This window comes from Mandrillus leucophaeus, unplaced genomic scaffold (assembly GCF_000951045.1).
Source record: "Mandrillus leucophaeus isolate KB7577 unplaced genomic scaffold, Mleu.le_1.0 Scaffold401, whole genome shotgun sequence".
Classification (NCBI taxonomy): Eukaryota; Metazoa; Chordata; class Mammalia; order Primates; family Cercopithecidae; genus Mandrillus; species Mandrillus leucophaeus.
This window is the reverse complement of record NW_012104266.1, coordinates 1,912,359-1,924,003: the sequence shown is the minus strand read 5'-3', so window position 1 is coordinate 1,924,003 and position 11,645 is coordinate 1,912,359. Positions and strand designations below refer to the sequence as shown.

The following is an 11,645-nucleotide window of genomic DNA, read 5'->3' as shown; positions in this document are numbered from 1 at the left end:
CAGGCAGCAGTTAAAGGAAAATGCATGAGGTACCTCTAACCGTCCTAAGAGAAGATCTCTGGGACTCGTTTTTCAAAATGTACACGGAGTTCAGATGACACACTGCCGTCTGTGCACATCCCTAGCTGGAAAGGCACAGAAGGCTCCAGGGCCAGGCCTGCTTGATTCTCTTCCCCAGAGGAAAGTCAGTCCCAGTGACACCACCTGTACCTGCAGTCCACCCCCATCCCCGGCACCTGCAGAAAGACACCGCTGTCCATCCCTGCCCCAGCCAGGGCTCCATCATACCTAGTTGGTCTCTAAGGTCATCAATTTCCATCTGCAGCAGGATGCACTGGCCCAGGAGACACCGGTGGAAGATAAATGGTTAGTCAACTCTGGCCTCCTCTCTCCCCGTTCTCCATCTCTCCCCCAGTCCTTACAGCCCCCATAGCCTGCAGCCCAGTGGTGAGGTGGATTGGCACAAAACCCTCAATGGAAAAGAGGCACCCACTCTGCATGGGTTATGGTAGGCAGAGGGGACTGGGGGGACACCTAAATCAGTTTAACCTGGACATGGATCCCACCATCTAGCATGGACCTCGATTTCTAACAGTCACACACAGCATTACCCGAGGACAGCCCTGGGCTCCCGGGGGCTGCTGCTGCCTTTCTGGTCTTGGGGGATGGACAAGTGGCTGCTGGTCACCTGAAAGAAAACACAAAATCCAGCTTCCAAGCCTCCCAGGGAGGTGGAAGAGACCTAGCAGGGTCTAAAGTGAAGCACCATCACCCTCTGCTGGCAACACGTTGCCCCTGCTCTGCCCAGTAACTCCAACCCTCCCTCTGGGACTGTCTTCCCTGTTCTCCTGTATGAGCCCATGTGCACCCGTGGCCCCCTAGCGTTGTGACTCCAGGTTGGACGCCAGCAGCGGGGCAGCCACAGCCAGGCCCTGGGAGGGCCAGTGTGCCTGAGCAGGACTTAACAGAAAAGGGCTCCGTACCACCAAAAGTCTTCTTCCAGAGTTGGAGTTTGGGGCACTGCTCCAAATCGCCCCCCACCACACAAACCCCACTCAGAGAGGACGATGTGACCTAAAGCCAACCCATCAACACCCCATTTCCCGTGGGACACCTGCCTGGGTGGGTAGGGAAGCCTGGGAGCATGGCTAAGCCCCCATAAGCGACAGAGACAGAGGTTTCCCTCCCGACCCCTCTCCCCTCCACCCCTATCAAACCCGCAAGACTCACCGGAGGGTGCATGGCATCTGGGCACCATGCGTCTCAAGGTAAAGGCCGAGGGCTGTGAGGTTCCTAGTACTTGGGGAGCTCTGACGTTGGGGTCACCACTGCTGTATTCTCCACGACGCACGGACAGGGAAATCAGCTCTGGCTTCTGTGTGGGAAGCTAAAACAGAAATTTCTGAGTCGGGCTGGTGGTGAGTACACATGGGGAGGGGCTGTGTTAAGGTGGACACTCCAGACTAATCTCATTAGCACTTTCTCCCTCAGTCAGCCCCAAGACAGGAGGGCTTGCTTAACAGCTAGGGAAGGAGGAATTGGGAAGTTGATGAGTCTACATGCCCAAGCTTTGCGCCCCACACATTAAGGAGTCCCGCGATCCAAACCAGCTGCCAGACCTGCCTTCCATCCCAGCTCCTCTCTCGGAAAGGAGGCAGAACAACTGCAGAGTGTCCAGAGCCAGGCCTGGCACAAACAAAGTGCTCCCTTTAATGTGTGCCCCTATGAGGTGGACTCCAATCGGGCATCCTAGTGTCCCTGGGCTCCCGATGACAACCCTCGAGCAAGGGATAGAGGGGGAATGGGTAAACAGGTGTGTGCTGGAAGAGAGGTGGGTGGGGGGAGACAGAAGAGAAAGAGGAGGAGGAGAGGGAGGAGAAGAAAGAGGAGTGCAGCGAAGAGAACCTACTCACTTGGGCCCTTGGGACGGCATCTCTATTTTGGTCATTATCTTCTCTGGTAGCAGCCTGGGACTCCCTGGTTTTCCTTCCTGCAGGTTTCTTCCCAGGGCTGCTGTGCTTGGGCTCCTTGGGTCTCGTGGACTTCCCCAGGAGCCCCACACCAGAGACTGGCGGGAAGCTGGCTGGATCAGGTGGAACTACTGAAAGTCTCTGCCCCCAGGCAGGAAAGGCTCCCCGCAGGGCCGGTTTTGGCACACCCTCTAGGGATTTCTTCTCCTGGGTCACCTTCCTTCCCAGAGGGCCCCGGGGTAGGGGCCCTCTAACGGCAGCTCCTGAGCAGCTGGGCCTGACCCCCACCTTTCCCCACGCCATGCTCTGCATTTTCTTCAAGGAAGGCGCATCCAGCTCTCCCATGGCCGGCCTCTCTACTACTGGGGTGAGTCTGCGGGTAGGAGAGGTCAGGAGAGGTCCCTGAACCTGAAGGTGACTCTCCCTGCGGTGGAAACTGGGGCGTCTGCAAGTGTCTGCTGGCTTCTTGGGGCTTCCGGGCTTGGCCTGGCTTCCTTGTTTGGTGCTAATGATCACCCTAATCACCGGTAAGTCGCTGCTCTCATCTGTGGAATCAGAGTCGTCACTATTCAGCCCGGCGGGGCCTTCCGCAGAGGGCTGCTGGGGATCCATGCGGAGGCTCCATCTGCTCTTCGAGCCCCTTTCTGGGTTCTCCCAGGCCGGTCCTGGCCCAGGAACACTGAGGTGGAGAGGGCCACCGGAGGACTGCTGCCATTCTCCAGGGCTGGGGCCCAGCACGCCTCTCCCACTGGGACCGACCTCCAGGTCCTCCCAGTTGTCAGCCGACCCTTCGGCAGCGGCGCCTTCTGGGGACGGGTGTCCCTGGACGCTGGACGGCGGCATGATGGTGGCTGACTCATCAGCCAGGTAGAAAGAGTAGTCCACACCGTCCCCTTGGTCGTCGACCGGGGTGCCAGGCCGGCCTTCCCGGCCCCAGAGTACCACCCTTCCCTGCTCTATCAATTCGCTCTCAGGCTCGAAACTGAAGCCCTCAGGATCTGTGAATCCGCTCTCCCCCTTGCCCTCACCACTGCGCTGCCCCCTCAAATCGAGGCCTCGGCCGTGGCCGTGGCCCTGTGGGGCTCCGGGGCTGGCGGCGTGGGCCCCGGCCTGCTTGCCACCCTCCGGGCCGAAACCAGCCCCGCAAACGGACACTTCATCTGTGGAGCTCATGGCGCCCGCCAGTCCAGACAGCCCAGGCTGTGGGGAGACGGTTGTCCTGGTAACAGTGGGAGAGGAGAGCTGAGCCCAGCCAAGCCCAGCCGAGGGGGACACTCTCAGCTTTGAGCCTGAGAGTGAACTGAAAGAGCAGCAAAGGGTGGTGTTCTGGGGCCACAGGAACAGCGAGGCCTTTGGGACACCACCACCCTCACCCCAGTCGGCTCACGAGACGTCACTGACAGCGCGAGGCTTACGGGCTCCCTCAAGGCCTGCGTCCTGCCTTCTCATTGTTCCACGCCTTCTCATTGGTCTGCCCATCACCAACCAGCGTGCCCCTTGTTGGACAAGGCTTCCGGGCTTTACCCAATCAGGAAGCAGACTCTTGGATTGCCCCAACGCCGGTGATTTGACTGGGTGGGTGTACTTGGGCCGGGTCTTGGGGCCAGGGCCCACTGGAGCTCTCGATCCACCTCTTTCTTCCTGTCCTGCTGCCTCTGGCCAGGCACCTACTTTCCAATGACAGTCACATCTCCGAGCCCCAGTGTCCCATTGTAAGGCGGAGGTCAAGGGGAGAGCTGCCCCCAGCTCATAAGCTTGGGAGAATAAATGTCCTGATGCACGAGAAGCACCAGGCACACAGAGGAGCAATCATTAAAAAGTAGGGAGGGAGCAAAACAGCAAGAAAGAGATGGATTGAGAGCTCCAGTGCACCCTGGCCCCAAGACCCGACCACAGCGCATCCACGCGAAAGACGGGTGTCGGGGCAAACCAAGAGCCTGTGTCCCGATTGGTTAAAGCCCAGAGGCTTTGCCCAACAAAGGGTGCGCTGGTTGGTGGAGGGGGGACCAATGAGAAGGCTCGACACCTGGGTCGAAGGCGCGCGGAAGCCACGCGCTGTCTGGGACACTTAGTACTTCCGCCTGCTGTGAGGGCAGCAGGGTCCCGAAGGCGTCGCTGTTCCTGTCCCGTGGCCCGCTTGGCTGTGCTTGGCTCTCCTCTCCCGCCATTACCAGCACGACCGTCTCCCCATAGGTCAGGCTGCCTGAACTGGCGCCATGAGCTCTCCCGACAAAGTGTCCGTTTGGGGGGCTGGTTTCGACCTGGAGGGTGGCGAGCAGGCTGGCACCCGCACGGTCAGCCCCGGAGCCCCACAGGGCCATGGCCGTGGCCGAGGCCTCGATTTGGGGGCACCGTGCAGCGGCAAGGGCCAGAGCAGGTTCACAGATCCTGAGGGCTTCAGCTTCGAGCCTGAGAGCGAATTGATAGAGCAGGGAAGGGTGGTACTCTGGGGCCGGGAAGGCCGGCCTGGCACCCCCGTCGATGACCAAGGGGATGGTGTGGACTACTCTTTCTACCTGGCTGATGAGTCAGCCAGCATCATGCCGCCGCCCAGCGTTCAGAGACACCCGTTCCCTGAAGGCACCGCTACTGAAGGGTCCGCTGAAAACCGGGTGGACCTGGAGGTCGATCCCAGTGGGAGTGGCGCGCTGGGCCCCAGCCCTGGAGAATGGCAGCAGGCCTCTGCCGGTCGTCTCCACCTCTGTGGTCCTGGGTCAGGCCGGGCCTGGGAGAACCCAGAAAGGGGCTCGAAGAGCAGATTGAGCGTCCAAGTGGATCCCCAGCAGCCTTCTGCAGAAGGCCCCGCCAGGATGTCTACTCACGACTCTGATTCCTCCGATGAGACCAGTGACTTACCACTGATGAGGGTGGGCATTCGCCACAAAGAAGGAAGCCAAACCAAGTCCGGCAGCCGCAAGAAGGCAGCAGACACATCCAGACACTCAAGCTTCCACTGCAAGGAGAGTTACCTGCCCGTGCCGGGCCGTTTCCTGACCTCTGCTCCCTGCGGACTCACTCCAGTCATGGAGAGGCCGGCTGTGGGAGAGCTGGAGGACTCTCCCCAGAAGAAAATGCAGAGCAGGGCCTGGGGAAAGGTGGAGGCCAGGCCCAGCTGCTCAGGAGCTGCCACTGCAGGGGCCGTGCCCCGGGGCCCTTCAAGGAGGAAGATGGCCCAGGAGAAGAAGTCCCAAGGGGGTGCCTCTCAGCTGGCCCTGGGGAGATCCTTTCCTGCCTGCGGAGAGAGACTCTCAGCCGCTCCCCCGGAGCCGGCCACCTTCCCGCCATTCTCCGGTGTGCGGCCACACGGGATGTCCAAGAAACCACAAAAGCCTAAGCACAGCGGCCCTGGGAAGAAACCTGCAGGAAGGAAGACCAGGGAGTCCCAGGTTGCGGCCAGAGAAGATAATGACCCAAATAGAGATGAGGTCCCAAGGGCCCAAGTGAGTAGGCCCTTCTCACTCTCCTCTCCCTCTTTATCTTCCTCCTCCTCTGTCTCCCACCATACCTCCTCTCTTCCAGCACACACCTGTTTAGCCATGCCCCCTCTATCCCTTGCTCGAGGGTTGTCATCGGGAGCCCAGGGATACTAGAATGCCCAATAAGGGTCTTTGTTGTAGGGGCACATGTTAATGGTGTGTGACGGACATACCTCCAGACACTCTGCAGGGGTCCTGCCTCCTCCCCCAGAGAGGAGCTGGGATGGAAGGCAGGGCCAGCAGCTGGTGAGGTTGGGGTGATCCCCTAAAGTGTGGGCCACAAACTCGGGGCATCTAGGCTCATCAACTTCCTGACTCCTCCTTACTTAGTTGTTGCCCGAGCCACCTGGAAGGGAGCCCGGGCTATCTCAGTATCCCCAGTGTTTTCCCTGGCTGGGCTCTGCCTCCTGGCATGGGGCTGACTGAGGGAGAAAGTGCTAATGAGATTAGGCTCCGGAGTCTCCACCTTACCACAACCCCTTCCCACATGTACTCACCGCCTGCCCCCACCGCCAGCCCGACTCAGAAATTTCTGTTTTAGCTTCCCACACACAGGCCAGGGCTGCCTCGCCTATCCGTGCATCGTGGGGAACTCAGCAGTCGCAACCCCAACATCAGAGCTCCCCAAGTTCCGGGAACTTCAGAGCCCTCTGCCTACAGCCTGGGAGGCCTCCTGCCCAGACGTCATGCACCCTCCGGTGAGTCTTGCGGGTTTGATAGGGGTGGAGGAGAGAGGGGTCGGGAGGGAAACCTCTGGCTCTGTCGCTTCTGGGGGCTAAGTCTTGTTTCCATTCTTCCCTGCCCACCCAGGCAGGTGCCCCACGGGAAATGGGGTGTCGATGGGGCTGACTTTAAGTCACATCCTCCTCTATGAGTGGGGTTTGTGTGGTGGGGGGCGATTTGGAGCAGTGCCCCAAACTCCAACTCTGGAAGGAGACTTTCAGCGGTACGGAGCCCTTTTCTGTTAAGTCCTGCTCAGCCACACTGGCCCTCCCAGGGCCTGGCTGTGGCTGCCCCACTGCTGGCGTCCAACCTGGAGTCACAACGCTAAGGGGCCATAGGTGCAGATGGGCTCACACTGGGGAACAGTGAAGACAGTCCCAGAGCGGGGTTGGAGTTGCTGGGCAGAGCAGGGACAACGTGTTGCCAGCAGAGGGTGATGCTGCCTCACTTTAGACTCTTCTATGCCTTTTCCACCTCACTGGGAAGCTTGGAAGCTGGAATTTGTATTCTCTTTCAGGTGACCAGCAGCCACCTGTCCATCCTCCAAGACCAGAAAGGCAGCAGCAGCCCCCAGGAGCCCAGGGCTGTCCTCGGGTAATGCTTTGTGTGGTTCCTAGAAATCCAGGTCCACACTAGATGGTGGGATCCGTGTCCAGGTTAAACTGATATCTGTGTCCCCCCGCCCCGCCCCATCACCACCTTCTGCACCCCACAGAGAGAGGATGCCTCTTTTACATCGAGGGATTCATGCCAACCCACCTCGCCACTGGGCTGCAGGCTGTGGGGGCTGTCAGGGCTGGGGGAAAGAGGGAGGACAGGGAGAGAGGAGGCCAGAATTGACTAACCGTTTCTCTTCCTCCGGTGTCTGCCGGTCTGGTGCATCCGGCTGCAGAGGGAAGTTGAGGACCTTAGAGACCAACTAGGTATGATGGAGCCCTGGCTGGGGCAGAGATGGACAGCGGTGTCTTTCTGCAGGTGCCGGGGATGGGGGTGGACTGCAGGTACAGGCGGCATCACTAGGACTGACTTTCCTTTGAGGAAGAGAACCAAGCAGGCCTGGCCCTGGAGCCTTCTGTGCCTTTTCAGCTAGGGGTGTGCACAGACAGCAATGTGTCATCTGAACTCTGTGTATACTTTGTTCACGAGTCCCAGAACTCTCCTTCTCTTACAACAGTTAGACACACCTCATGTGCTTTCCCTTTAACTGCTGCCTGGTATGGCTTATACGGTTTTTGCTTGCTGGCTGGCTTATCTGTCTTTGGAACACGTTCTGAACAGTACTGGGATGGCCCAGCACCTGAGAACCACTTTCCTCCTTAAAAGGCATTTCCACATTTAATTCAGGTGACGGGTGGGTGAGTCAGTACCAAGGTTGGTGGGGTTTCTGGTTGCAGGGCTAGGTGGTTCCCCATGGGGGCAGGGGGTGGGTTTCTGTTTCCCTGGGTCTGGAGTGCCCGGTTCTGCCTCTGTTTCAGCGGCCATGAAGTCCTTCACTGACAAGTTCCAGGACCTTTGAAGTGAGTATTGCACACACCATGCCCCTTCCCACAGTCCCGGTAGCTTAGGAGGGCTGTGGGCTGGCCCTGGCTGGGGGCCCGTCCCTGAGCCTGCTCTGTTTCACAGGTTGGAGCCAGCATATTCCTACAAGATGAACAGCTGCCAACTTTGGAGCTCCAGAGCTGCAGCCAAGCGGGTTCCCTCCGTATCCTCTTCAGCCAGGGCTTCCTCTCTTCCACTGCGTTTGCCCCCTTCCCAACGTAGTTCAAAGCAGTTTGAAATAAAGTTGTTCTCATATTCTGTGGTCTTTGGTCTACCCTCTCTGTGATTGTTGGGAGTGTTGGGGTGTGCCAGGTGTTGCTCTGTTCCCTGGAGCTGGAAGAACAGTTCCACTGACGCTCTGTGGTGGGGCCTCTCCCTGCAGGGCGCCTGGGCCGGCCTCTGAGCAGCAGCCCTGCAGTCACCATAGTGCCTGGGTCTAGGTGCTGTCAGGGCCCTGCCCCGCCACAGGAACATTTCCTGCCTTTCTCCTACACAACCTGCTCATGTTCCTTCCTTTTCTCCTCCTACTTTGGAGTCTCGCAGTTCCCCTTCTTCAGTGCCATTCTCCCTCTCCTTCAGCAGGAACTGATGGCCTCCTTCCCGAACCCCTGTCTCTCACCTTTCCTCCTGCGGTTCACTGTCCCAGTTCTGCCCTGTCACCATCCTTTCCATCATGAGCATCCTTGCTCTCCCAGTGGCTTCACGTGGATGGCCTTTCCTGCACGGTTATTTCCATGCTGTTGAGGAACACGACAGAGCCCAGTCCTCTTTCTGGAGCTATTATGTCCCTCCGGTGCCACCACGCACATAGTCAAGTCATCTGGGCCAGTAACCTGCGTGACATTCTCAGTTCATCTTAGTCCTCACCTTTGAACCTCAGTTACCAAATCCAGTCAGGTCTCCTCCTTAGTTTTAGTAGCCAGGTGGAGGCAGAAGCCACATCCTGGTGGGAAGCTGAGCCAAAGAGAAGATACATGGAGTGCGGAAGAAAAGGGCAGGGTAGACTCTTGGTTGGAGGTGGGGACACTGGATCTGTTCTGGTGCCTGCGGGCCAACCAGGTAGTAACTGCAGGCTGGGAGATACACGGAAGGCGGCTTCCACATCCTTGGCATCCTATAGGCAGCCAACAGTCCCTTCAGCAGCTGGTCAGCTCCATACTCTTGATTTGAAAATGGCCGCTGCTTTCCAGGGCAAGTGTCGATGCTAGGCCTGGCTGTTCTTGGATGGTCCCCGTGAAATACCATTTCACCACCCCCAAGTTCGCAGGTTTTTATTCATGTGATATTTCCGTGTCCCTGCTCAGTCTTCCAGACTGCCTCTCGAGGTCACACGAGATTTCCTTGAGCTCCCTATTCTGCCTTCACCCTCCCTGACAGTTGGGATCGCCCGCTACCTTCAGCCCGAATCCTGGACTGGGTGGGCCCCAGATTCGGGCACAGATTCCGATTCCAGTGAGGAGGTGTGTGTAGGTTCTCCCTGCTCCCATCGCCAAGAGACTGGGTGTTGAATAGACAAAGACAATCGAAATGCAGATACCATTCAAGGTTTGTGTGTGTGTGTGTGTGTGCGCGCGCGCACGTGTGCGCACGCGCACCCGCACGCCTGCATGAGCATGCCCCTGCATGCACCCGCTTGGGAATCAAATTAATTGGGGGTGCTCTCCCTTGAGCAAGAAAGGGCTGATTCACAGAGTGGAGGCAGTGATGAAGGATCCATGAAGGATCAAATGTGTAAAAGCAGGGCTGGGATCTACCTTTGACAAGAGGTGTTGTTCAATTCTAACACCTAGGAGGGTGCAGAGTGGGACGAGTGGGACGTCCCCAAACACAGCGGTGGGTGTCAGGCTCTCAGAATGATGGAGGTGCCACAGTAGGCTCCCGATCCTCCACGGGATGAATGGGATGTATCAGCACTCCCGTGTGTGGGTGCAGTGATAATGCCTCAGAGTCGCTGGTTGATGTTTCATCTAGGAAGCAGGGAGCTCCCATGGGAAGGTGCCATGACTTGAGGTAAGGGAGACACAAGCAGGTGGAACAGTGCAGGTGGAAAGCCAGAAAGAGGGACTACCCTGGGACAGCTGGTCAGGCTCGGTACCCGCCTTCCCACATACTCTCACTGTGTCTCACTGCTGGGACGGGGTGAGACCATCACACACGTGGAGGGCCAATCACGGGCCTCAGAGATGTAAACATCTCTGTTTACATCTCTGTTTACCCACAGTGGTGGGGACATACTCCATTGACATCGAACCCCTTGCCTGAGAGAGTTGGCTTCATTCCTCAGGCCAAGGCTTTGGCCCTGACACAGGTGGTTTTTTCTTGCAGAGACAACACAGTAGACTGGTGTCTGGGGGAAGACATGTGTCAGGGACTCTCCAGCTTGGGTTTTTGCCACCGGAGACATCTAGGCAGGTTCTGGTGGGGGAAGAACTCCAGCCCCAGTCACTGTCCCGGGGGGAATGGGCCATGGTCGACACGGTGTGGAAGGGGAGAAGCCCGTGGACAGAGTCACGGAAGGCATGAACCCATCCCCCGGTGGCTGGATTTGCCAGTCCCGCCTCTCAGCACACCACCTCGGTTCCATAGTCAGACCACTTCCCGCACAATAATGGAGCTGTAACATGTACACTCCAGGCCATGGTCGGGCGGAGCCTTCCACTTCTAGGGGAAATAAGTGCAGAATATGAGGCTCCTCGGATTAGAGGAATCCATCTGGGCCCCAGTCGAGAGGAGGAGGTCGAGCACCTCCACTCATTCAGTGATCCCCTTTTGCTTTTCCCTCAAGCCTCCTTTCCCACCAACAGGATTGTGGGGTCCAGCCTGGAGAGACTTAGATCCCCTCCCGCCTTGTCCTGCCACTCAGCTCAGAGGGGCTCCGGAGGTCTGGTGAGCTGCGTGCCTGCCCTCGATGCAGCCATAGTGGCGGAGCCCTGAGCAGAATCCCACCTACACCCGGTGCCAGGGCTGCCACAGGTACATTTCCATATGAGACCTCTTACTCTGTTGGCAGAAAAGAGCGTCTCCTCTTCAGACTCCAGCTAGGGCCGAAGGTGTGTGAGTCTCCTAGCACGCCCGCCAGCCACAGTCCGCAAGGGTGGCCTTCCAGGCTGTGGCGGAGGCCCAGGGCACCGCACACGGGGATGTAAGATGGCAGTCACAGGATCATTGTGGTCATGGTGAGTAACAGCCATGAACTTTAGCCCCCCTGGAACACACTCCTGGGTGAACTCAGACAACCTCATGCACGTCTGTCCTCAGCCTCCAGGCCAAGAACTCCTCCTTTTCCCCACACATTTTCTCATTATCCTTTTCCTCAAAGGATGAGGCCAACACCAGTGTTTGCCAGGTACGGCTGCGTAGGCTGTGGCCGCCAGGGTGGCCGTGCAAACTCTATCTGTGGGATCCCAGGGTGCCCCGTTCTCATGATCCAGCGTGAACGGCGCCCATGTGGTTGTGCAGTGTTGAAGTCCAGGTCACTACCATGCAGAGCAAGGAACGGAACGTTGGCAGGGTTTTGGAACCCTCCTGTTTGCCCCATCCCGATCACTACCTCCCCCTTTGCACACGCCAGAGGAAATCGCTCTGCTGACTTTTCCAATAATCACTCACTTTCCTTTAAGTATTAATAATTGCCATTTAATAACCCTCACCAACATAAAAAAGTTAGAGGCAGTTAAATGTAAAATTATATGTTTGAAACATAATACACACACACACACATACACTCTGTCTCTCACACACATACACGCACGTGCACACGCACACACACACACACACACACACACAGGGATAACTCAGAAGCCGGCCATTTGACAGGTATAAGGTGATCAAGCCAGGTAACTACTACCCAGGTCATGAAACTGTACATTGCACCTTTAGAGAATTGCGGTCTGAGTGTCTTTCTCTGAAGGAAGCCAAATACGCATGCTACATACTG

At 57.7% G+C, this 11,645-nt stretch overlaps 2 protein-coding genes across 2 annotated transcripts in view; one reads left to right on the top strand and one right to left on the bottom strand.

Annotated features, from left to right (window-relative positions):
• LOC105548173 (uncharacterized protein CXorf49) overlaps positions 1-3,239 on the bottom strand; it is a 5,676-nt gene extending 2,437 nt beyond the window's left edge. The window contains exons 1-4 of the mRNA XM_011992076.1: positions 1,914-3,239; positions 1,231-1,387; positions 612-688; positions 289-334 (exon numbers count right to left, since the gene is read on the bottom strand). Of these exons, the coding sequence (XP_011847466.1) occupies positions 289-334; positions 612-688; positions 1,231-1,387; positions 1,914-3,143 (1,510 nt within the window). The 5' untranslated portion in view covers positions 3,144-3,239. The remainder of the gene's footprint in view (positions 1-288; positions 335-611; positions 689-1,230; positions 1,388-1,913) is intronic.
• A 947-nt stretch (positions 3,240-4,186) lies between these two features.
• LOC105548172 (uncharacterized protein CXorf49-like) lies at positions 4,187-7,685 on the top strand. The gene is made up of 5 exons (XM_011992075.1): positions 4,187-5,410; positions 5,988-6,144; positions 6,687-6,761; positions 7,045-7,092; positions 7,645-7,685. The coding sequence occupies exons 1-5, from the start codon at positions 4,187-4,189 to the stop codon at positions 7,683-7,685; spliced, it is 1,545 nt and encodes a 514-aa protein (XP_011847465.1).
• Positions 7,686-11,645: the final 3,960 nt, after the last annotated feature.

What these genes read in the sequence shown, in the direction of transcription:
- LOC105548172 (XM_011992075.1), top strand. Translation starts at nt 4,187, where the DNA reads ATGAGCTCTCCCGACAAAGTGTCCGTTTGGGGGGCTGGTTTCGACCTG. An exon ending in AGGAGCCCAGGGCTGTCCTC is followed by an intron (nt 6,762 to 7,044) that starts GGGTAATGCTTT and finishes GTCTGCCGGTCT; the next exon opens with GGTGCATCCGGCTGCAGAGG. An exon ending in GGACCTTAGAGACCAACTAG is followed by an intron (nt 7,093 to 7,644) that starts GTATGATGGAGC and finishes CCTCTGTTTCAG; the next exon opens with CGGCCATGAAGTCCTTCACT.